The 25411-nt window shown below is 37.3% G+C and overlaps 4 protein-coding genes across 7 annotated transcripts; 3 read left to right on the forward strand and 1 right to left on the reverse strand.

The window, feature by feature from the left end:
- Nucleotides 1-1060: 1060 nt before the first annotated feature.
- Nucleotides 1061-5498, forward strand: LOC116171545 (uncharacterized MFS-type transporter C09D4.1-like). Its single transcript, XM_031488450.1, has 7 exons — nt 1061-1351; nt 2327-2551; nt 4071-4212; nt 4266-4468; nt 4519-4622; nt 4927-5034; nt 5086-5498. Exons 1-7 carry the CDS (start codon nt 1076-1078, stop codon nt 5393-5395), a joined length of 1368 nt encoding a protein of 455 aa, XP_031344310.1. The 5' UTR covers nt 1061-1075; the 3' UTR covers nt 5396-5498.
- A 1605-nt stretch (nt 5499-7103) lies between these two features.
- LOC116171550 (RISC-loading complex subunit tarbp2-like) lies at nt 7104-8551 on the reverse strand. Of its 3 annotated transcripts, none has more exons than XM_031488459.1 (4): nt 8385-8551; nt 7699-8207; nt 7438-7645; nt 7104-7382 (listed from the first exon to the last, which is right to left on the reverse strand). In XM_031488459.1, exons 2-4 carry the CDS (start codon nt 8175-8177, stop codon nt 7155-7157), a joined length of 915 nt encoding a protein of 304 aa, XP_031344319.1. In that variant the 5' UTR covers nt 8178-8207; nt 8385-8551; the 3' UTR covers nt 7104-7154. The 3 variants fall into 3 exon arrangements, with proteins under 3 accessions (XP_031344319.1, XP_031344320.1, XP_031344318.1); XM_031488460.1 differs by having other exon boundaries at nt 8296-8551; XM_031488458.1 differs by having other exon boundaries at nt 7699-8550.
- A 3440-nt stretch (nt 8552-11991) lies between these two features.
- Nucleotides 11992-15309, forward strand: LOC116171551 (uncharacterized MFS-type transporter C09D4.1-like). 2 transcript variants are annotated; one of them, XM_031488461.1, is made up of 5 exons: nt 11992-13556; nt 13606-13802; nt 13857-13960; nt 14016-14123; nt 14174-15309. In XM_031488461.1, the coding sequence occupies exons 2-5, from the start codon at nt 13647-13649 to the stop codon at nt 14448-14450; spliced, it is 645 nt and encodes a 214-aa protein (XP_031344321.1). In that variant the 5' UTR covers nt 11992-13556; nt 13606-13646; the 3' UTR covers nt 14451-15309. The 2 variants fall into 2 exon arrangements, with proteins under 2 accessions (XP_031344321.1, XP_031344322.1); XM_031488462.1 differs by having other exon boundaries at nt 11992-13074; nt 13124-13802.
- Nucleotides 15310-20688: 5379 nt separating this feature from the next.
- LOC116171542 (uncharacterized MFS-type transporter C09D4.1-like) lies at nt 20689-23110 on the forward strand. Its single transcript, XM_031488446.1, has 8 exons — nt 20689-20908; nt 20957-21219; nt 21438-21662; nt 21713-21857; nt 21915-22111; nt 22158-22261; nt 22314-22421; nt 22467-23110. The coding sequence occupies exons 1-8, from the start codon at nt 20839-20841 to the stop codon at nt 22744-22746; spliced, it is 1392 nt and encodes a 463-aa protein (XP_031344306.1). The 5' UTR covers nt 20689-20838; the 3' UTR covers nt 22747-23110.
- Nucleotides 23111-25411: the final 2301 nt, after the last annotated feature.

A 25411-nucleotide genomic window follows, 5' to 3' on the forward strand; every position in this document is an offset into this window, starting at 1 on the left:
AAAATAGACTAGAGCCTGCACATCTACACTACATCAGAAAGCTAAGAGTGAAAATTTAAAGTCTGTAGCTCTTGTAATTGCTGAGATCTCAGCCGGACAGCCAGCCAGCCAGCCATCACGAATGTAATAACGTATTTTTTCCAAAAATGCGCTAAAAATAAATAAATGAATATGTTAAATAATATAGAATACGTTGACGAGTTACAATATCAAATTATTGATTTCAGTACCACGATTATCTGCACTAAACTTCCAAATAGAAAAATTGTTATAAGTAGACTAATAAGGCACAACACAAAATGCACTCACTTCAATTTAATAACATAGATCAAAGGACTCTACTTTCATTCTCATGAAATTTTTGATAAACAAAAGGAAAAATAGAATTATCATTGTGATTAAAATATTATCGGATATGATAATCTGACAAACTTTAAGAAACGATAATAGTAAGTATTATGAAATCCGGCGCTAATAGAGATTTCGTGATTAACGAAGGCATTGACAGAGGGTTTGAAGTTATAATACAAAAGGGTTTATCACCAGGGCAATTGTGTTGAATGTCTCAATAATGTAACAGTTTTCTTTTTGAACTATGGAGGTACCACTTTCGTTACATACGCCGAAACTACACATTATCTCGAGTACTTACTTCAAGATTATACAATTCTTTTTACACTTCATCATCCAATGTAAAACACCATAATGTATAAGAACAATCTAAACTAAGTGCATTACCTCCACAACCCTTTATAGGCATATTATTCATTTATTATTGTACACTATCTTTACATTCATATTTACTTGAACCTAAATGTCAATAACGTTTACATTTGATGAAATATATTAAACATATTTACATATTTCCGTGTTAAGTGTCGAAATAATGACGCGTGAAAATATTTAATACTGTAACCCTAAAAAAAGAGAAAAAGAAATCAGGTACAAAAGTACCTTGGTTGTGCGCGTGAGATATTATTGTATTGGAGATCGTTATCTCTAAACTATATCTATGATATGAAAAAATTACGACACAAAAAGTCTACTCCCCTTTTTGTAAGATATACATCCTCACATGATTTTGAAAGCACACGCTGTGACAGTTCAGAAACCGATTATGGACGAGCACGTTGATGAGTACAAATTATATACGATCCGATGGTTAATGTTATTTTTGTTTGTACTTAATGCCGTTGGAAGTTTGATGCAATGGATTGAGTATTCTATAATAGCAGATTTACTGGTTAAGTACTATGGTGTGAGTTACGAAGCTGCAAACTGGACGTCCATGATTTATTTATTAATTTACATACCAGTTGTGTTTTTAGCAAATTATGTGCTTTCAGTGTATGTAAGTATACCATTTTCCATTCTTTTTTCAAAATATTAAGAGACTTGCTAAATTTTTTTTTAATTTTCTGAATATTAAGAATAATATAGCGATATCTCTTATATTGATGATCCATCCTTAGGTATTGATTTGGAACACGTTCATTCTGGTCACTCTTTTTATACGATTAACTTGACAAAGATGAAGAAACAAGGGCATGGCATTAACTAAATTTTTATGCTTTAACCCTTGATCTTGGCCAATAAACTGCTTCCGTATATTGACAGTAAAAATTATGTTCATTTTCTCATGAGTTTCGACCAACTTACTTACTTATATTGGGCGTAAAACACTTTTTTTTAAATTTTTATATGGTGCAAGCAGTTCCACCTTTGAGATCTTCAAAAAATGCTAGTATGCGACAATGGTAGTGTGAACATGATTATTCGTTGCAGTTTTTACTATAGGTACCGTTCAATTTTAACTGAAATACTTACTTATTACCTCAATATCCATTTTCTTATACTTTTTTACTATACATCTGAAGATACTGTCTATCTAGGTCCCTACAACTACAAAGTCTCTTTTTAATTGTTAAAAAACGTTATCAAGAAAAGTGGAACACATGTTCCAATAGTGCAACTTGTAGAGTAAGTAAAAGCATAATGAAATTCGGGCCTCAATTCATTTACTGCCGAATTATTTCACGGATGCATATACGTTCTCCGTGTATGGGTGGCTCCTAAACCTAATTTTCCAATTTTAATCTTCTAACAATCGGTAATTATGGCTATATTCCTCCAAAGACCATTTTTTTGTGGGTGGCCTGATTCATCTTCAGTACTAAGGATTCGTTAAAACCATTGAATAATAAATCTGAATCTTTATTCAATGCTCAAACCAATCACTAAATTGAAAATGAAAACTGTGGTTAAATTTACCTACCTACGGTCGTAACCAAAGCTACGTACACTACATACTATTTACGTGTTGCAGGGGTTGCGCGTAGGTGTCATTTTTGGCAGTGTGGGCACGTGCTTAGGGGCGTGGATAAAATTAGCGTCTGCAAGCTCTGACAGATTTTGGGTTTTATTATTGGGCCAAAGCGTGGCAGCGGTCTCACAGGTATTCGTACTACCAACTCCACCACTGTTAGCCGCAACATGGTTTGGAGCCAATGAAGTATCCATGGCATGTGGTATTGGGCTTGCTGGTTGTCAGGTAAGATACTAATCACAGAATACGGCCTTCTCAGAATAGAAACAGCAATGTTACAAATTTGTATGGTATTTTGGCGGACCCTGGTGGGTGTACTGTGAACTAAAGCATCAAAATCAGAGCAGCGCCATCTGGTGACCAGCCATGAAGTAATTTCCCCAATTCGATCCAATTCATAAATATCGATGAAGAATACACAGTTGTTAAATTAAAGTGTATTTAGATACAATCACATTACATTATTTAACACATCAGAGAACTTAAATTACATGTTTACAAATTACATATAAAACTCAGAAGTGAGTGAAACTTACGCTTTGTAGATGTTAACACTATGCAGAAAGATCCTTACATAACGATTTGTCGTACGAAATATTTGGTTTTAATTGCTGTTTGGACTACATATTTTTGTTAAAAAATATCTTTAGAACTAAATTTTTTGTTCCAAGAGGTAATAAAACCGTTTCAGCAAATTGTCACACAAGTTTTTGACAACAAATGTTAACTTGATCCTGGTGCTTACTTGTTACTTGAGAAGCGAGGGTGGAAGTTGTTGAATTATCTAAAACGTATTTTTTATTCATTATCTAAAAGGAATTACAATATAAGTATCTACGTCTATATAAATATAAAACTTAAGTCTACACCCTGGTCTACATCCTTTTGCGCCTATACCGTTGGTAATTTATAAATTCAATACCTTGTATAAATAGGAGAGAAATAACAGCACATTTCAACCCTCTTCGCGTTTCGAGCACAAAACAATCTGTTTCCAAATATGGGAAACGATGCCTTTTTGATATTTTATCGTTACAATCCGCCACACAACACTTTTTACGGTCACATAACTTGTTCCTATTTTAAATCTTTCAAAAGTCAAAATTGACATGTGTAAAACCATGTGTACGTATAAAATTGACGGTAATAGTTATTTACATATGAGTATGGTAAATCAAGGTTTACGTTAACGAGTGAGATGTTTACTGCCGAAGCGTAGCTGAGGCAGGAATTTCGAAACGAGTAACGTTAACTGATTTAACATACAAATAAAGTAAAACATTTTATTTCATACTGCTCTTTTTCTTTTAAAAGGCCATACAATTTTTGATTAGAATGTTGTACGCATTCAAATAAAAGCAAAAGTCGATCACTTGATTTGTTTGATCTGACTGTAGTTTGACACATTAATATACAGGTTTATATGGACGTCAGTTGATGTTGCTAGGCAACATTTCCAGTCTGGTAAAAATGTTCAGTCTGGTAAAATACGATTTACCAGACTCAAATGGGTCTGGGAAAGCGGCGATTACTAGATAGTATGAAATAAAAATATTTCCTGTAACGAGCAAAATTACAGGTTTTGCAAAAAAATATTTGAGTCTGCGATAAATGGTTCTCCGTACAACCACGGGAAACGCTGTAATCAGTGACAATTTAGCGCCATTTATGTTTCTGTTCTGTGAAGGTCTTATTTTGTGATACTAATCGCTAGCGTTGGTACATACATCAAATTGATTGCTAGGTTGGAGTCGCTCTTGGTTTCGTCCTTCCAACGATAATAGTAAAACCGCAACATGATTTAATGGACATTGGAGCGGATCTGTTTTGTATGGCGTTAGCTGTGGCGATTTTTTGCACTATCAATTCAGTTTTAACGTTGTGTTGTAAGTGGTTTATTTTAATATCTTCCTATACGTATGTATAAAGCACATAATAGTCTTTACCGATCAACCACCAAGTCCACCATCAACAGCACGTTCGACAAATTTAGTCACAGAGAAAACGTCCACAAAACAATCGTTTGTCAAATTATTCACCAGTCGCTCTTATGTAGTTCTTTTATTGGTGTATGGTGTCGACATTGGTGTATTTTTTGTATTATCGACTATGCTGAACCAAGTTGTTTTGAAATATTATCCGGTAAGTGGTTCCAAAAACACATTGTTATTAATAAGTAATCCTTATTTTAGGATGGATCAGACGATGCTGGAAGGATTGGTTGCCTGATCACCATTGCTGGGACTATTATTTCCGTTGTGTACGGCATTATTTTGGACAGATTTAAATGGTACAGGTTAGTATTTTATCTTGGTTATTTTGGACCGATACTAATGCCTGCATGGCTTCAGATTAGATATTAGCAATGAATATAGTTACTCTTTGCTATTAGTGAGTTTTGGAATATATATATGTATAGATCCTAAAGGGCTACTTAACGCAGTAAGTCAACACGGGTCACTCCTTCGTGGCGCCTGACTGGTTTACTTCGAAAAGTTATACCATATTTTTTATTCCTTTTTTGTGTGAACAGAAAACGATCAACGAAGGGTAGAAAGAATTCGTAAATTCCATAGTTAATAATGGATACTTTATTTTAGGCAAACACTGTTAGCTACACAACTGATATGTTCCTTAATGATGTTTATGGTTACATTCCTGCTTTATCAGGGAATAGTGTTCGTATACATCACTTATATTTTATTAGGGTAAACATTGTGCATACTGTCATGACAATTCCAATCGGAAATATATTATAGGGCATTCTTAACAAGTGTTATGGTTATTGGTTATGAAATGGCAGCAGAAGTTACATATCCTGAACCAGAAGGAACGCCGGCGGGACTTCTAAACGCGTCTGCTCAAGGATTTGGCATAATGTTCACTTATTTATATTCCTTTTTGTTTTATAAATTGGAAGATGTCTGGTCAAATTTAAGTTTATGTGTGATATTATTGGTAGGATTTGTTTTATTGACAATTTCGCCATTCGATTTGAAACGTCAAGCGATTAATTTAAGAAAGGTTCACGATAATCAGACATTATTACCGACCAACACTGTGTGTTGAAGTTTTAAAGTATCTAAGTACTTTTAGTGTACTTAGGTACTTAGATCTTTGAATATAATATATTCAAAGCTTAAGATATATTAAAGCATTCTTTGTACCGTCATATTTTAATTTAATTTATAGTCCGTACCTATAACATTAAATCAAGATTTCTCTCGATCCGGAGAAGTTCCAGCATATCTAAAGCTCTGCGCACATGTTCGGACGACTATTACACATTTTGCTTAGGTAGGTAGGTACAATTCAAACACAAATGTCATTAGATTGTAAAGGTTCATAGTATAGTAGGTAAGTACATACATACAAAACTCAAAGATGAGCAAAAGGTGCAAATTTGCGAAACGGCAGGTCTTAGAGGGTATGAGTGCTTGACCGGCGCTCCGAATCACTATGTTAGGTACCCCTAACACGCACACTAGCATTGGATAGCCTGACGGAGGCTGCACGAGGGACGTTGTTGGAACCCTGATGCAGTTAAACAACACACCCAAGTTGCCATTGAAGTCGCGGAGGGTTGTCATCTTGAAGCAACACAACAGAATCGATAAGAAGCAGATCCGGCAAATTCCTGGTCCAGTTCTGCTGTCGTTGGAGGTCCGAAACTACTTCTCTATTCCACCCGCTTCCAAAAATGTTGAACCATTTGGTGAGATCGCTGATAAACTTTTAGAGATTCTCTTGGATATGAGTATAATATCAGGTTCGTGTAAGGAGTTAATGGTCGGCCAATTAGAAAGTGACCAGGAGACAAAGGAGTATAAGGTCATCAGGGTTATAGAAGAAATTCTGGACAACGGTCTTGAATTTAGAACTAATATACTCTATCATGACCGGGTCGTAGGTATATACAAAATATGTTCAAGGGTCAAATTAGCGTTGCCGAGAACACGCTTCAAGTGCGACTTCCCACAGCACATGACCTCCTAGGTTACGAGACGCGCTCCCCATGCCATCCTGCCCTTTATCATTATTGGGCCTTCATAATAATCCAGACCGACACTGTAAAACGGGTAAACCGATTTGAGTCTTGTTTTAAGCCGAATGCAAGATCTCTCCACATTGGAATGATTGTTTAGCGATGGGAACGGGATTATCATTTAATTCCCAGAATTTAGTTAAGGCTCGTCGTAGAACAAGATCTGGCCGGGTCTATAGCCCGCGTAGTGGTATACAGTTACCGCTAAAGACAACAAATTGGCTTATAGAATGCTAAGTATGTGTTCTGATTGCTCATTTATAATTTAAAAAAAAATAAAAATTTTAGTTGTCGCCCGCTTGCGTGCGGGGTAATATGTCTAAACAAGCTTTGTAAGCTTCTATCGGAGATTCTGTTTTTTCGTGTGCTTCGGAATAATTTTTTATCATTGATCAAGAAATTTTGTCAATATTAGGATTTTCCTTCTAGCAGATGCGGGATGTGTATGAGAGATTATAAAATCCTAAGTTTCAATTTTCATTTGCTTTGAGCTAGCATAACATGCATGCGTTTTATTGTGGGTGGTCTAGCTAAACAAGTCTGAACTTTAAGAAGTGTGGGAGATTGTTAGGGCCATATTGATAATAGTGAGGTCCAAAAGGATCACAGACACTCGTGATTACTTGTAAATACAAAAATCCTTCAATATTCTAAGACACGACAAATCCCGAGCCCCTGGAAAATGTGATTTTAAATGCACTTGTATGTATCATTGAATAAAAAATTAAGATGTACCGCCTATGAACAAGCATATAAACTTTATTAAATGAAAAATGTACAGCATTAAGTTAACATGATTTTTAAATATTTGCACGCTTTTTTTACTACATCTTCAACTGCAGCATCGTTATTACATCCCATTCCCATAACCGTGAATGGTACATCTGTATCTAGAGACAAAGTGACAACACAGTTTCCCTCAACAGTTTCTTGCAAAGTTTGAATGAAATATTTCAGCTCCAATTTTTCTAGAAGTATCTTTAAATTCTCCTCCGAAGGTTGCGAAGTACACTAAAAACATGAGCATCTACCTACTTTCCAAAACCTTGGTCAACTACAATAATACCATCTGGACACAGTCACTATCTAAACCCTTTTCAGTTGCAATATTTTTTAAATGCATGTGACGATCTTCTATTTGAAGAGATAGATTTGGCTTAGGCTTTAACAACTTTGCATGAGCATACTCATCCTTAATTCGATCGTCTATTGCGAGAGCAGATGACTTCTGATCCTCATACTCTGTAATTAAGTCAGGGAGAGCAGTCATGATTCTGTAAGCAAAAACTCCCTCGATGCCATGAACATGAACTGCTTCAGAGCTTACCTATCAGTCATTTCCTTAGCAGCCCAATGTTTTGCTTGTTTCTTAGTGCTTGCCGTAGCTCGTGTTACCAAAGTGGCCACTTGACATTCATATGTAAACTCTCTACAGTGTGGCGGACCGACGTCAGATATTTGTGTGAATATGGGCATTGGAATTTTATTCTCTCCACAAATATCACATAAAATTCCGACCGCGTTTACAAGCTTGAGTTTCTTTTCCGGAACGGAAGGTTGTGTTCTAAGGTTACAATCGACCACATCGGACAGCTTTTCCAATAATAAGCTAGCTGCTTTATGTTTAGCTTCTTTTTTAGATCGGCCGACTCCAATGGCTGCCTCACCATGAACGGCAACTTGATAATGAAATATGTTATCGTGTGTACCTTCTACTGCATGCACTATAGTATATTCAGGTAATATCCATTCCTTTGCCACCGCCAACTCTTGCAATACCATCACTGGAGTTTTGGTATTATTCATATTTCATACAGGATTTAGCCGAAACGAAATCTACAAATTATTATTTAATAACAATGTAATTGATATGTATTCTAATATTAAGGGATTCGTGAATTAGAAATGTTTTTATTTGGTATACTTTTTGTGAGGTTATACCACAAATTGCAAGGAAGTGTCTCTACTTCACCAGAGGTTCAGGATAGAAATGATGGAAGGTATAATACACACGTTCTTTCCGGGTTTTATATGCTGAAATTGTATATGTATGAATTACACTAGCAGAAAGATTCAATATCTTTGCGAAGTGTTTAGTATTGACAGTGAGTAACGTAAAATATAAATTGAACACAATCGATATAAATCAAAGCGAATACAAGTGCCACCAAGCTCAGAAAAGCCCCGGAAAATATGCGAACTAATTTTGAAATAATTCAGGCTGGCCAATAGAAAGCCTGCAAAACAACGCGGTACATTCCGCGCCATAATTATTAATTATTCCGTTCTGACAGTTTGCGCTTCACGTTATTTGCTTCTTGTATTTGCTTTATTTTACGTTTTCCGTCTCCAGTTTATACAAACTCGTCTTTTTCAAGACGCATATAGCTTGGATCTACGATCTTATAAGGTATGTAATTCCCTTAAAGTGTTTTTAAATGTAAAACTGTACCTAACCTTACATGAATCTTAGAGTGCTAATTGAGGTAAAACTTGTTACAGAAGTCCTAACTCATGAGTTTGGAGAGGAAACTTGTTCACTCTGAAGCTCGTAATATAATCCGTAAAGTGGTCGAATTCTTTGATCGACAAAAAGATGCAGGTCGTTGCCCGTTGGAGTTTCCCTTTAGAAAAGGCAACCGAGTTAGCTGCCGCTGCAGTTGGGAAGTCAGTTAGTTTTATAAAACAAATTCGCAAAGAATCGGATGAAGCTGGGCCCTCCAAGTTAAAATCTCCTAAGAAAAAACGTCACGTGGAGCCAACAAACAAGATCGATTTTGATGAAGCTGATCAGTGTATTTTACGAAGAACTGTCCAAGAAATATATACAGTTGAACGTAAGGTACCAACTTTGAATGTGCTCGTAGAAAAAATGCAAGAGAAGATCAACTATACAGGTGGAAGGGAAACTCTTCGCAAGCAATTGTGGAAACTTGGTTTTCGATACAAGAAGTGTCATGACAAACGTAGGTTGTTAATGGAAAGAAGTGACATCGTAGCATGGCGTTCTCGTTACTTAAGAACATTAAGAGAAAATGAACAACGTGAAGGTGATAAGAGACCCATTATATACTTGGACGAAACCTATATCCACCCATCGTATGGAGTGAGTAAATGCTGGCAATCAGATGAAGTATCGGGAGTTTATAAATCCAATAGGGCTGGCCAGAGGGCATAGTCCATGCTGGTGGTCGTTCTGGTTTTGTAGAGGATGGTTTGTTGATATTTAAGTCGCACAGTAAATCGGGGGATTATCACGATGATATGAATCATACTAACTTTATGCAGTGGTTAGAGAAGCAGCTGATACCAAATTTACCAGCAAACTCAATTGTGGTTATGGATAACGCACCCTACCATAGTGTTCAAATAAATAAGCCGCCAACAATGAATAATCGTAAGGAGGTGATACGATCTTGGTTAGAATCAAACAACATTAGTACGACAGAAGACATGCGGAAGGCCGAGTTGTTAATGTTAGTAAAGAACATTTCTCACAGCAAGATTATGTAGACGAACTACTCAAACAACATCAACACACCGTTGTACGATTGCCACCATATCACTGTGAGCTTAAACCAATCGAGCTAATTTGGAGTACTATGAAGAGGAAAGTAGCAATGAATAATGTCGGGCAAAGTAATAGTAATATTGTTCAATTGGTAAAAAATGCTTGTGCTGAAATTACGCAACAGGAATGGGAAAAGCATTGCATTCATGTGAAACATATTGCAGAACAAATGTGGGAAGCTGATTATTTAACAGAGGAATTTATTGAGAGCGTAGAATTTGTTGTGAACACCGGGAGTTCTGATGAGGATGAGTTGTCAAGTGATGATAATGAATGAAAAAAGTTAAAGGTTGTGTGTTAATTTAGTCAATGTGAGTGTTATTAATTTCAATATGATTGTTTCAATAACTGTCCATATTTACACACCAGAAATGCATCAGAATTCAAAATTGTGTTAAAAATCTAACAATTTTAAATGTGTTTACGTTTTTGTAAATCCAAGTATAAATAAATGATTTTAATGTTTCCCCCTGATGTTATGCAACTCATATAGCGCGTGGCCTACTTATTTATATTTACGAAAGAATCAAATTTTGCATCAGAATGTACGGCCTAAATTTCTAGCGCCCTCGGACACGCCCTGTCAGGGACTTTCTGAGCTTGGTGGCACTTGTAGTGTTATTCAAATTTGTGGTTCGTGTGCCCCTTAACGTTAGGCAGCACACATAGAAACAAAAATCGAAAGTTGCATATGTGTACAGGACAGGACAAGGGAGTCCGCTTGTTGAAGACAAACATATATGTGGTAGCAATACCATTGAATAAATGATTACTTATTCAATGGCAATACTCAATAAGGCATGGAGGGCCACACAACTGCGACTTGCGACTTCGAACTCGGAATTCCTACATGGACTCGAAATTCCGACTTCGAACTCGGAATTTCGACTTCGAACTCGGAAGCCAATTCCGCCAAATTGGAACAAAATGACGGGAAGAAATCTCGCTACACCTGAACGGCCGAGCCGCCTACTATTTTATTTCAATGGAGCCGACAGGGATTTTTTTAGTTATATTCAAAACATGGTCTATAAAAACCGGGACCTACGACACTGAAGAGAACGAATCAACACTGTAATTGCAAATTGAACGGGCTTGGATGGATTATCTTTTAGATCTCTGTCGTTCCAAAGGGAAAGTCTCATAGAAACCTATTAAAATAGGTAAAAAGATTAAGAAATTCTCTACCTTTTGGTATAAAAAGGATTAAATTATCTTTATTACGACCATCTTTAATTACATTAAATTCCGACTACGAACTCAGAATTTGCAATTACGAGTTCAATTCGAAGTCCGAATTTAATTACATTAAAGATGGTGTTGTAATAAAGATAATTTAATCCCAGAATAGAAAAGAGAACAGACGCAGAAAAATAGATCAAGTATCAATTACGTATGCCCGCGAAGGTTTCTGGTATAGTAAATTTGGGGGAGGTGATGTGGCGCCGAAGCTGTCACATCCGGGAGCGGGACGTTTGGGCGAGGTAAGATTGAGCTGCCGCCGAAACCGTGCTTATGTCCCATTTAGGAGCGGGACATTGAGCGAAAGCGGTACGAAGTTCGCCGGGTCTGCTAGTTTATTATAAATATGGGGCACTATTTGTGCCTCACATTGTGATAGTGAAGTCTTTCCATTCATCTTATAATAGTTGGAGTAATAAACCGCTGCTATCTTGTAAATCATTATAAAGGTTTTCAATACTTTTCAATACATTTAGCGCAAGCGTTTTCGTCCTTGAGGGAGAAAATACAGTAGATAAACCCACATTTTTGCGGTTAAAAAGAAATGTAATCAACTTGCTCCTGAAATCTGGCAGAGTCCTTGACATTCTGTTGCCACAACCGCAAAAGGCCCAGGGCAATTTGATCTCGGTGCACGTTATGACATGGCTTTTCTCTTCGCAACAGTTTATTAAGGATGTGACATTTGAACTTGAAGAATTAACTGTAAAGGTCTATGTAATAGACAGGTAGTATGAAATCTCACCCTTTTCCTCGGGGTTTATCAGTTACCTACACCTAATTAACGTAGATAGTGCTAGTACATAGAAAAATATTCTAACAATTTTACGAAATAATCCTAATCCGTATCCGTGTCCTAGAAAAAGTGATTAGCCTGGATCGAAAGACGGTAAACAAAAGCGGTGCAGTTGTAGAAAGATCAAGTTCGTTGGAGTTACAACCAAGGCGCAAGGAATGCTATTACAAAAGTATACAAAAGGCGCTGGTTTATGCGTTGGACTTTACTGCACTAGTTTACAACTATTCAATGGTCCCAGTTTTCGGTTCTTGCGGATGTTGTTGTGAAGTACGTGACTTTTGGAGCCGTTAACTGGAGTTCTTTAATACTTATATCTACAAGTGTTTGTGGTATATTACTGTTTACGGGCAGCTACCTACTTTTGGAGCGATTTGTTACCACATACATCTGAATTTAAGAATGCGCCCTTTAGGGTTTGCGCAAGGGGTTATTATTTAACACAATACGATCATGGATAAATATTCCAGCCGTTCAGCCTGACAAATGCTGGTTAGTATTAATGGGCCAAGGAGTGTAGATGGATCCGTAGTGCAAGAAAAACTATTCGAGTCGCACAATGGATTCAAATAAACACATAATTAATTGATTGAAAGTGGCAAAGTGTGTTCTAAAACACATAACGGCAATAAAAACAACATCCTTGAAAAAAAAATCTTACAAAGCTTGTTTGGACATAATTATAACCCCGCACGCAGACGATAATTTTACGAGATAATCCTAATCCGTATCCGTGTCCCAGACTTGATGTCTGGCACTGTGGTTTCGTTAAAAAAATGATTAGTGTACTGTTGATCGAAGAATGGTAAACAAAAGCGTTAGTAGTTGATGAAAGATCAAGTTCAATGGAGTTAGAACCGGATAAACCAAGGAATGTTGTTGCAAAGGTGTACAAAAGGCGCTGGTTTATGCTTGGACTTTACTGCACCAGTGTTCTCATTACAACTATCCAATGGGTCCAATTTTCGGTTATTGCGGATGTTGTTGTGAAATACTATAACGTGTCTTTTGAAGCCGTTAACTGGAGTTCTTTGATATACTTACAAGTGTTTGTGGTATTACTCTTCCCGGGCAGCTACTTTTTGGAGCGATTTGTATATTATGCTTAATTACTACATTTGAATTTAAGAACGCGTCCTTTAGGGTTTGCGCAAGGGAATATTATTGGCGTTATTACTTAACACGATAGGATCATGGATAAAGGTTTTAGCCGTTCAGCCCGACAAATACTGGCTAGTATTAATGGGTCAGGGAGTTGTAGCTGGATCCGTAGCGCTTGTTTCATGTGCACCGGCCCTCATGGCTGCAGAATGGTTTGATTTGAGTCAGATATCTACAGCTTGTAGCATTGGAGTATTTGGATATCAGGCATGTAGGAAAATTGGTTTTGCAGAATTGAATATTTATGATCTTGATTTCCCGTGAAATTTGTAGTTTGGTAGTGCTATTGGATTTATAGTGCCTACAATTGGTCTTCCAACAGAATATGACAGCCACACCTTTCAAATTAAAAAAATTGTTGAACTTTTAAGTATAGCTGTAATTAGTACACTGTTTTTGATCACGTGCTGCTTTTGTAAGTATTACAAAAGTAAATGCTATCTCTTAATAACCAATATGTTTAGGTTTCGAAGATAAACCTCCTACACCTCCAACAGCCAGAAAAATGGTGCACACCAAAACATCCAATTTTTTAAAATCGCTTTTTGCTTTGGTCACAAATTCTTCGTTCATGCTCGTACTATTCGCGTGCGGTATTGATTTAGGAATAGTCACAACCATAGGGACCTTGCTAAACCAAATATTAGCTAACTACTACGATGTAAGTAAATAAATAGTTTTTCCGGCTTTTCATTAAGTAAGGTGTGTTTCACAGAACCCATCAACTGATGCCGGTAAGATTGGATTAGTTATGTTTTTCATTGGATCAATGGCACCAGCCGTCTGCGGAATAATTCTGGATAAATTTAAGGCGTATAGGTGACTGGATTAACCCTCCAGTGTGACAGTGAATTAAAATTTATTACAATTTTAGATTAACATTCGTCGTACTACAACTATGCACGTTACTTACTACGATTGCCTTTACTTACACATTGAATCTAGGAATTATTTGTGTATACGTTATCTCGGCGCTATTAGGGTATGGTTTTGTGGCGTGAATCTAACTATAGTCGATTATATCCCTTTTAGGTTTTTCTATACTGCCATACAATTGGTTAGTTTTGAAACCGCCATAGAGCTAACTTATCCTGAACCGGAGACTATATCTATTGGGATAATGACGGCTACATTCCAAATCGGTACCCTAATCTTTACATATTTGTACTCTTGGGTGCTAAATACTTTAGGTATTACTTGGGCGAACAACACTATGTCTGCACTCAACATCTTCGCGTTTTTGTTAGTACTGTGTATCCGCTTCCAATTCAAAAGGGAACAGTCACACGTTATGGGATATAGCCACTAGTAAGAAGTTAAGGCCGCGCTATCAGTATTGTATACACATCTACAAATTTGCTTCGTGTTTACAGTTATTATTATAAGATCTACTTTGGTAAAATGATCCTAAATAAATACCTCTGGTAGGTACGCAATTAAACTTCAAAATATAACAAACGAACAGTTCCGTGGAAATGTACCTTCATTTAAACAATTTCATTTACATAAGAAGGAAAACAGAATTAATCAAGCTAAAACCAAGTGGTCCAGAGACCAGATAAATTCGCAGAGTGGCACTACAACAGAGGAAAACATCAGGAACAGGTGGGGTGACTACTTCAGTAAGTTAATAGTGAATGAAAATCGTCAAAAAATTGAAGAAATCTTATACCTTGAGGAGGAAATGTTCGATACTTGCAGGATTATAAGAATAATGGAGTATTACACTGGTATATAACGTTTTGAAGGTTTAAGTAAGAGAGAAAAGGAATGGAGACATCAGAGCAATAGTTCGCTTTCATGCTAGGAAAAGGTACATTCGCTGCACTGTTGGCCTTGAGGAATCTGCTTGAGAAGTATAGTGAGAAGCAAAGGACACTACACCTAGTCTTTATAGAACTAGAGAAAACCTACGACACGGTGCCTAGGGATGGAATGTGGAAGTATATGGGGATTCAGATAGTACCAAAGAAAAGCGAAGGAGATGACGCAGATACCAGTCGAGGATGGAGGACCTACAGTAGTAGAACAAAAACCGGAGTATATGTGATTTGGAGGAGAGAACAGTTAGTTAGAGCTTGAGCGTTCTAATACCTCGACTCCTACGTTACTGACGAGGGGGAACCGGACAGGGAAATTAACCACAGGATTCAAGCAGAGTGGCGATGGATTGTAAAAAGATGACGTGGATATTGATTTATGGTAGTCAGACCTGGCCGATAAAGAAACCCCATGATAGGAAAAACTAGGATTCGGAATAGTGCAATAAGGCATATGGTCGAAGTGGGTGCTGCAAGCGCAAGTAACTCTGGTGATTCAGTAAATTTTGGGAAGCTACATTCACCTGTTATACACAACGAGAGTCTGTCAGTAGTCATGTAACAAAATAAATAGCTTTTTCTTATATCGCGCAGGAACAGACAGACGGAAACGCTCCAAAAAATGGTTAACATGGCCATGTTAGGCTTCAATCAGTAGCGATCTATGGGGGAATGTGACAAAATATGGCAAAGTAATATTCTCGCCCGATATTTCGCGCCTACGTGTGGGTTTTGGAAGCATCTTCACCATGCCTTAAGGTCAAATTTATTCGCGTTCTGTTTCATACTTGTTTCTTTAAAATAAAATCGACTGAAGATTTAAAAAAATACAATGGCCGCACAAATATTAATTTGATTACACTTTCTGAAAAAAAAGGTCATTTTAAATATAGCGAAGGAATTACAAAATGTAGAACCAAATTATGGAGAAAAAAAACTTCTTGTGCATATTTGTATATAATGTATAATATGTATTGTAATCTTAGGTTTAGTTGTTAATAAACACCTTCACTGTTAATTAATTGTTCCGTACTATGGTAACAAACTAACAACTGATTTTTCGTGGTAAAAATTTTCATCTTTCTTGCTTTCTTTCTCGAAGCTTTCGCCCGCAATGTCACAGTGGCTCTATGAAAATTATTTCTCGCTCTTGGTTTGATTTCTGTTTTCGAGATCCACCCAATGGATCGCTTTGGCTTAAGATTGCACGGGCGCGCCTTGAGAAAACGGCCGACATAGATTCGATTTCCCACTATTTACACTCATATTTATAGGTATCGTCCTCAGGGGCGGATTGGCTATAAGAGCGTCATGTGCAGTCACAGGGCCAGTGCGGCCGAAACCGCCTTTGGGCTGGCACGAGGTACAAAGGCGTTAGATACGATTGCCTGGGTGATGCTTTCTTCCAATTTTCCAAATGTACGTACTTACCTACTTCGATATTTTTACTGCCCTCGTAAAACACTGTGTCGATACGTCTAAAACCAGCCCGCAATCCTTCATGCAAATTTTAAGTAAACAGGATAGTACTGGCGTACCCGGAATTTGTTCATCCCTTAAAAGCACCGCTGCTGGCGGCTGAGAAATTAGTGTGTTTAGGGTACGAATACTAGTTACATGCAGTGATGGACAAATTACAAGGGTAATGTAATGGAATTACCCATTACACACTCAGAAATTTTGTAATCCCATTACCCATTACCTATTACTCAATTTGATCGATTCTATTACAATTATCCATTACCCAGACTTCACTTCATTTTAGAAATTCATTAGGTATACAGGGTGATTCCTATAGTACCTGCCACCGTTTGGGAGCGTATAGGGGGTGCCTAGGGGAGTATTTTGATATAGGACACTTGGGGTCGGAAATCTAAAATAAGGGCGACAGAACCAAATTTATCTTCTGGAATTTCACGCCTGTATGTAGGCAACCCAACCGACCGACGTTTCGCGCGGAGCGATGCAGAGCGAGTTAGCGCGAGGAAGCGACATGGGAGGGAAGGAGGAAAAACGACAGTCAAAAGCAATAACGTTTACAAGTGTTCAACGTGGCCACCGTTGTTCTCAATGCACTTCCTACATCTAGCCAACTATTATTATAGTATTGCCATAGTGTTTATTCACTTGATACGCGTCGTTGCAGACGGGATTTCGTGGGTTTAAACAAAATTCTGATCAAGTGTCAGCCACACATCGCCGCCTGAGATCGATCCGTGTGCACCGCCGGCCGATTGGGTTGCCTACCTACAGGCGCGAAATTCCAGAAGGTGAATTTGGCTCTGGTACCCTTATTTTAGATTTCCGACCCCAAGTGTCCTATATCAAAATACTCCCCTACGCACCACCTACACGCTCCCAAACGGTGGCAGGTACTATAGGAATCACCCTGTATTTAATAAATAACAATTTTGAAAATAACTGTCGATACGGCGAAATGTGAACGGCCACCAGCACGGCGGAGACTTTATTAATCTTAGAGAAGGAAAGAGTGAGGAGTGATAATAATGATCGTAAAATGAAGCCCACACTTGTTTGTTATTTCACCGAAAACTAACCTATAATTTATACCTGTGAAACGATATACTTTCGTGTGTTTTTTGGCTATCACTTCCGTGCACTACAATGTACCATTGTCCAATAATGTTTTAATCGCACATTTCGAGACTTATGGATCTCATAATCACGAAAATGAAAAATTAAACAAACTTTATTTTCAAACATCGTTTAACTGTAGTTATAGCGACAGTTTTATGAAGGTTTGTGTCACTTTGTTGACACCTATTTTGAGCGGCGTATAAGTGTTATACTCCGGCGGCGTATAACATTTATACGCCACTCTAGTGAAAACAAAATACACACTTAGCATTTACGTCCACTAACTTTATATTTCTATTTATCAAATCAAATAAAACTATACCTTTTCTCAAAAAAATTATTCTACTTGACGTTAAAATTAAACGTGCAATTATTTAAAGTGGCATTTTGTAACATTGGGCTTGTATTGGATTCTGAAATCTTCCCCAAATCTTTATGAATTTTCAATGTATCATGCAAAAGGATCTTGGTGGCAATGTCTTCTTCATTCTATAAGGATTCTTCGATATGTACCCTGCAGAAACTGTATCAGATTTCCACCCTCCATGCCTGTGTTAAACAGGTAATATCACCTCTGCAATCTGCCAACCCAGTTGAAGAAGTCCTCCTCAAGAAATGACCAGTTTATCCCTTCCCATTTGGCATCTTGAAGTATATAGGACCCTCTCGGTACCGTAGACGGTAGATTGCTTTACAAAAACGAAAATTGTCAAGTTTACTTTAGTGAAATTGTCAGTTTGAGTTATACTGTAGTCATGGATACAAAGCAATGTTATGCTGATATTATTTGCGGTACCTATTGAGTGCATCTTTACCTATTTCCTACATTACATATATGTAAATGACGTTTGAAAATAAAATATAGTATTTCATTCGAAGTATAAGTTACTTTATGTGACTCGTATGAATTTAACTCGCCTCGCTACGCTCGGCGTTTAAACTTTCATACTCGGTCACATAAAGTGTAACTTATACTCCTAATAAAATAAATATCTATTGGCTCCGAAAATATGGCCGCCCAAGACTTCAACGCGCATTACATGAATGAATAGTGCAATTTTTTATGTTTTGTTTACGCCACGCCGCCGCGGAGTACCTACCCACGCAGGATATATTTGTTCTATACATATATGATGCGATGTATGCAATAAATATGTACCTATCTCAATATATTTGAAATCATTCTATAAATTCAAAATGACAAGTGGGCCGGTATACTCTTCAAATCACAGGGCCGGTCAGTTGTCTCTAGTCCGCCCCTGATCGTCCTTGTAAAATCTGATCCAATAAGCGCTTTCTCTACACTCAAGAATGGTTTAAATACTTATTTCTCTCTCCAGCCTTTAGTCATTCAACATTCGGTTACTACAAACTACTATCGAAGTAGAAAGATTAGTCGCCTTATTTTAAACAGTTGCTCCATGTAATGTTGCAATAATTTGTGTGAGATTGAATTAAAGATGTATATACTTGCTTTAAGAGCTCCCTAAACACGCATTCTGAGAGGCGTCGCATAACATAAATATAGAGATAGTTTCGGATCAACAAAGACAAAAGTCGAGCTGAATTTGTCATATTTGTCAAGTCTACGAAAGACGTCTTTGTTTTAAATTGTATCTGCCATTGCCGGCTAATGATATCGTTTTACGAGATAAAAAGTTGTAATATAAGGTTTCATATCTGACGCTGCGAGTTGGGCTCCTCTGACAAGGAGATAAGTAAATTTCTGTTGCCTCGGCATTTTTTGTAGACCAGCTTCGATTTGGAGAGCCAATGCAAATTAACGAAGTCGTCTGTATTGCTTTCCGTGATGAAATATGCGTTTTAAGTCAGTTTAGTGTAGAAAGAGGGGATGAGCTTTGCATAAAATTTGGAGATTCGCGTTTGAGCGGTTATTGTGGGAAGATTCTGGCTTTGGCAGTCAAGGCGAAGGGTGTTTCCCGTTAGAGTCAATACGAACGGTTTCGCTTAATTAGTGCGTTTTCAGTTTGCGGCCTTTAGAGCCCCAATAATTAAATCCAGCGTTCGGGACTAACCGATTTATCATGTCAGTCAGCGAATTCCAAAAACAGACAAACAGTTCAGGCGCTCCATAATGCGACAAACTATAGAAAAACTTGCTGTAATAACTCGTATAAAGTGACATTGCAATAGAGAAAATTGTCAGCAAAGATAAATAACAGTTACGTTTACTTTGTGCCACAAATAACTCGAGGAAAAGTTTGCGAAAGGAATTTCCAACACGCTAAATCGCTTGGTATCCTACTCTCATCAGCACCCAAGGGACGCCTAACTTCGTAAGATGCATTTCCTCCCAATGTGATAAGACTGCGTTAACTTAGCTATTTCCTGCCGTCTAGCAAATGACACTTGCACCACTCCTCTAAAAGGAAAAGGTAATCAACTTGCTCTCAGTATTTCATTCATAAATTAGGTTGTGCTTACTATCACAAACGTAATACAATAAGTAGGTATGGAATTACTATCAACTTGGACTACTAACCCGTTTACCCTATTTTTATTATTTTGTTAAATTAATGCACACAGGGCCCATATTCTATGCTATTTCTTTTTGTAATTGGTGTGCGAATGTTGAATGTTCAAAATGTTTTACCGTGCGTTAAAAATGAAGGTGACAGATAGGAAGAACGTAGGTACCTAACCTTTTTGTGGGTGCGTGAAATCAAGTTCCACTTGATTTACAATTCTTTGAAGATCGAATAATTAAACCATTTTTTGCCGTTTCAGGAATAAGAATTCAATTAAGAACTGGCGATGTACAACAACCGGAAAAATTTATTTCGTACTCCCCGAAAGATGTTTGCAGACCTCTAGCACACCTTTCAGAGCAGCAAAACGCGTTTTTTCCAATCAAATGCCAATGATATCATACTTACAGTGGGTCCATTTATCTTAATACGTCTTCTTTGAGCAGTTTAGTTTAAGTATTAGCAGCGACGTGTTATAGTTATGCAAAGTAGCTTTTCCGCATAACTAAGTTTACTTCACAGTAAAAAAAACATCCATATTTACGGGGATAATTATCCGCATATTTTCTAAATTAATATGTGAGTAAGTACGTGTCATAAATCAGAATTTACATACCTATATTTTCCACGATGGTCATCATAAAAAGTGTTACCTCCAACATCAAGTCTTGCATTTGCAGTTAATTGCCAGCAGTGAATGTTGAAAATTGATTCCACCTGACTACGTTTGAAGGATACAAATTTGATTGGTATTTAACAGAACCGAAATCGCTGCATTTAAAATTCAACGATGGATTACGATAGACGTGTATATGTTAACGGTCTCAGCAAGATGCTCCAAGCTCCAGATGCAACCAAAGGTAATTTCTGCATATTGTGATTAATTGTGACTAGGTTTCGTTTGCCAGAATTATTTTTCGAGAAGAATTGTGATAATGAAATCGAGTTTCGACCAAAATTTCGTGTCTATAAAGAGAGATGGTTTGTTCTATTCCTCTTGGTCGTAGTGTGTGTTACCAGCGTGATGCATATTATGCACTACACTATCATTGCCGATATAGCTACAAAATATTACAGCATATCATACACTGAAGTCAACTGGAGTTTCACCGTCTACTTATTAGCGTACGTGATTTTTGGATTTCCCGCAACGTGGATATTAGAAAAATGGGTAAGTACCGATCTTACTGTGAGTAACCTATCTTAGTTTACTGCAGTGCCGTACTTTGGCGTAATCCACATGAAGGAAGAAAGGCAAGAGTCACTTCCTAAACAATCGTTCAATCGGTGAACGAATAGCCTTCCATCCACCTGAAGTTTCTTATCTCAGTTTAAAAGAATTGTTCTACCAAGTTTTCCATTCCATACTGATCATTTTGATGATTTTAGGGCTTGCGTGCAACTGTATTACTTGGTATGGGTGCGACAGTCATTGGATCTTGGATAAAGGTAGGCGCGATATCTCCGGAAAGCTATTGGATCGCACTACTTGGACAAACAGTAATTGCAATCGCCCAAGCATTGATCATGCCAATCCCACCAGAACTGGCGGCCGTTTGGTTTCCGTCACATCAAGTAAGTACGGCCTGCAGTATTGGAGTTATTGGGATAGAGGTATAGGAATACAAAATTGATTTGCTCTTATGAATGAGGCAGCATTACAGATGGGCCTTGCCGCTGGGTTTATAGTGCCGCCTTTATTTTTCCAATGTTCCTCATCAGGCGATGATGATGTAGGAAAAGTATTGTACCAAATCTCCATGGCGCTGTCAATTGTAAACACCGTTGTCTTCATTTTGCTCATAATATGTAGGTATGGAGTTCATGTACCGAAGGTAGGTACAATTAGCGGGTATTCTGTTTTAGTTTTTAAAGGTCGACCCAAATCGCCGCCTTCAATAGGACAGCTTAAGTTTGAAAATTCTGTCCCTTTCCTGGAATCGGCTAAAACCTTTATGTACAACCGTTCAAATATCTTGTTGGTGATTGCGTATGGAATTGTAGTCGGACTAATGCTATCAGTTAGCACTTTGCTGAACCCGCTCATCTTAAGCTACTATCCCGTAAGTCAGCGCCAGCTACAATCCTTATAGGTAATACGTGTTGTAGGATGCACAAGAAGATGTCGGTTGGATTGGGTTAGTTATGATACTTGGTGGTATGCTCGGCACAATAATATGCGGTGTAGCATTGGACGTTTACGGAAAATTTAAGTAATATCTACGATTTTTCCTATGGGTTGCTTAATTAGGTACTTACTTTTAGACAGACCATACTTGCACTTTCCGGTCTAGGAATTGCAGCAATGATCTGCTTCATCTTTGCGATCACAAGAGGAATAGAATTTGTTTACTTCATGTCCGCCATTTTTGGGTACAATCAGATAAGGGTATTATCGAAATGACTGCGTGTTTGTAGCTTCTCCACGTTGGGTATGCAAGTGGGTGGTCTAGAGCTAGGATGTGAACTGGGATATCCAATTCATCAAGGAATAATCGCGGGTATACTAATAACGTCGACTCAAGTGTCTGGAATCGCATTTACGTACCTGTACTCGTACCTTTTGGAGACCCACGGAGGTTACTATGCTAACTTAACTATGCTAGCACTGTTCGTCATTGAGTTTCTTTTATTGTGCTCCATTAAGTACAATTTACGGAGGCGAACGGTAGAAATGGCGCATAAGGAACGAATTTGATTGTAAATCATAAATTGACCAGTAGCTTAGTTTAATTTTTCTGCGCAAAAAATAGAAAATATCCCTCCAGTGGTCGAGGCAGCTAAGACTGAAAAAGAGAAAAAAGCAAACGCAAAATACAACGAAGGTATTGACTTTAAATTGGCATTGTACCTGAAATAGCGCAAACAAATTAGTTTAGTCATAATTTAGGAATGGTGTGTATGGCCTTTTTAATGAAGAGTAGTGAAAAGAAAAGGGATAAGGATTGTGGAGCAAATGATACGGATGTTGCAAATAGGGAAACATAAATAAATTAAGCGGGTTGCAAGATTTTACAATTACAGGTAGATAATAACTAAGAATAAATAATTGTGTGACATTATTTTTGTTGTATCTACGGGGGATGCTGGTGGAGAAGAAGTAAATAACTCAAACACAGATTATAGGTGATGTTAGTACCTAATATACATACAAGGTATCCTAAGATAAACGCAATTGGTATAAGATCAGAGTTTTACTGTAAAATATACTACCCTCAAAAGTACAACAAATATAATGGGATACTTATACAGGTAGTAAAATTGGATCGCGCACACAAAGATTATTCGGGTGTGAATGGATTAATAGTATATTGAAAGACAAGTGTTACAATGCGACCTATTGTAATACGACTATCTTGTGGCACGAGTGGCGACGCGAAGCGTGGCCACGAGTGTCCGCAAGATAGAAGTATTACAATAAAGCATTGTAACACGCGTTTTTCATACTATTTTTTCTATTTCGGTGCTTTAATTTAATTAAAAAAATCATTATCAGAAACTATAGGGAACATTAGAACTAACATGTTTTATGTTGGGAACACTTTTTATGCCGTTAAGTTTTAGGTTGGCAGCGTAGTAAGACTAAAAATTTGGAGTTCAAACATGGAAGTATTATACCTACTTGTACTAACTAGTAACTGCCAACTTAAGAGATGCAGATGAGTTACCAAAAAAAAACGACTATACTCACTGTCTTTGTACAACTGTTTTCGGCCGAAAACAGTTGTACAAAATCATCATTGCGACACCGAAATAGAAAAAATCAATTTGAAGCGCCGTGTTTAATTGATGCCCGGCGGTTAAATCCTCAAATCGTGGGCGGCTCACAAAATAAACAAATTTGTAAGGGATGGAAGTGTAATACTCTTCCGACCCTCAATTGTGCCCCCAAGAAAAAAAATTGAATAACCTCCGGAAGACAAAACAAGGACAAACATTTGCGGAAGTATCAAAAAGTAGGTAACGAACACTAAGCGGAAATGCAAAAAAAGCGCAAAAGAAACAGAAGAAAAGTTAGAGGTCGCTACAAAGAAAACTAAAGATCTGACCTAGGATCTGACACAGAAAGACGTGAGAAAGATAGATCAAGGAGGAACACAAACAAAGGTAAAGGGAAAGAAAGGAAAGTTTCGATACAATTTACAAAATAACAAGTTAAAAAAGTAATCGTAAACGATTTACAAAAATCGAATTTCCACTTGCATTCATTTCCCATTTGTAAGATGCAAAAGTTGAAACTGTGCGTGCGCAAAACCAAATTTTGAAACTGGTGTTTGGTTTTCTTTTATTCCAAGTGCCTATGTATCAAATTTCATTTAAATGCTTTTATAAATAAAAAAGACACTGTGAATTTTGAATCGATTCGACTCGACTTTTGGCATTGCGTATTATATGGCTAAAGATATGCCCTTATTGAATTCAGTTCATAACTAATGGAGATGTCAAAGAGCGATCGGACATTTCTAAACAAAGTTATCGGTCACACGGACAGGTAGATGGACAGACGGACAAAGGAACAGACGGACAGACCAAAAGACGGACGACAGATAGCAATACAAAATTATAATCGTGAATAAACGGCAAAAGTGTAAAATTATGGAACATGTAAAAAATGTTTTTTTGGTTTTTTTACAATAACTTTTTTTGGACGGACCGACGGACGGGCAAAGTGACCACAATAGCGCACTTTTTTATTTTTGTGGAAATGCGCTAAAAAGAATTCTGCTAGATAACACGCCACTATAGGCTAAAAAGCAACCAATACACCCTCAAGAAAATCCCCAAAACAAAACGAAAACTTCTTCATGCAGATGCTAAGGTTATTAAGAGCATCAATGCTAAAACTAGTTGCCGATTTCTTGTCAGAGCAGCTTTCTAGTTCAAAGCAAATATTTAACAAAAAAAAGTTTTTAGGGCCTTACATCATTTAAATATACACATGAAAATTGTTGTTAACCTTTTACAGAATTCAATGTAATTCGGATGTTATATCTTAAACCATTATTAATTACGGTAAATTTTTTATTGGTACATAATTGAAAATTGCTTTGTTTCTATTGTTTTGGGCAGCTTTTTGTTAACACACGACCTTAACGCACTTTCGCTCTGCGATCCTGACGCAATTGACCTTTTCCTTTTCATGTTAGGAAGCTAAAAATTCTAGAATTAAAGAAAGGAAAGAGGTTGCAGCAAACTTAAACCTTGGACCCGCTTACGGAAGTTCAAGTTTCATGTGCAAGGAGTCTTTCAGTTAGACCAAACAAAAAATTCTAAATTATGCTTTCACGCCAACACTAAACCCGAAACATGTCTGTACGTCGTGCAAAAAGACTTGTATACCTACTCTTCGAAGGTAGGTACTT

The sequence above is a fragment of the Photinus pyralis genome, unplaced genomic scaffold (genome assembly GCF_008802855.1).
Source record: "Photinus pyralis isolate 1611_PpyrPB1 unplaced genomic scaffold, Ppyr1.3 Ppyr1.4_LG5, whole genome shotgun sequence".
NCBI classification, from domain to species: Eukaryota; Metazoa; Arthropoda; class Insecta; order Coleoptera; family Lampyridae; genus Photinus; species Photinus pyralis.

Coding starts and splice junctions, on each gene's coding strand:
- LOC116171551 (XM_031488461.1), top strand. CDS start 13,647: ATGGTGCACACCAAAACATCCAATTTTTTAAAATCGCTTTTTGCTTTG. Junction 13,961..14,015: donor GATAAATTTAAGGCGTATAG/GTGACTGGATTA, acceptor TTACAATTTTAG/ATTAACATTCGTCGTACTAC. Junction 14,124..14,173: donor GTTATCTCGGCGCTATTAGG/GTATGGTTTTGT, acceptor TATCCCTTTTAG/GTTTTTCTATACTGCCATAC.
- LOC116171545 (XM_031488450.1), top strand. CDS start 1,076: ATGATTTTGAAAGCACACGCTGTGACAGTTCAGAAACCGATTATGGAC. Junction 4,469..4,518: donor TTGTTTTGAAATATTATCCG/GTAAGTGGTTCC, acceptor TCCTTATTTTAG/GATGGATCAGACGATGCTGG. Junction 4,623..4,926: donor GACAGATTTAAATGGTACAG/GTTAGTATTTTA, acceptor ACTTTATTTTAG/GCAAACACTGTTAGCTACAC.
- LOC116171542 (XM_031488446.1), top strand. CDS start 20,839: ATGGATTACGATAGACGTGTATATGTTAACGGTCTCAGCAAGATGCTC. Junction 20,909..20,956: donor AGCTCCAGATGCAACCAAAG/GTAATTTCTGCA, acceptor TTCGTTTGCCAG/AATTATTTTTCGAGAAGAAT. Junction 22,422..22,466: donor TTCATGTCCGCCATTTTTGG/GTACAATCAGAT, acceptor GCGTGTTTGTAG/CTTCTCCACGTTGGGTATGC.
- LOC116171550 (XM_031488459.1), bottom strand. CDS start 8,177: ATGAATAATACCAAAACTCCAGTGATGGTATTGCAAGAGTTGGCGGTG. Junction 7,646..7,698: donor GCTAAGGAAATGACTGATAG/GTAAGCTCTGAA, acceptor TTTTGCTTACAG/AATCATGACTGCTCTCCCTG. Junction 7,383..7,437: donor ATAGTGACTGTGTCCAGATG/GTATTATTGTAG, acceptor TCATGTTTTTAG/TGTACTTCGCAACCTTCGGA.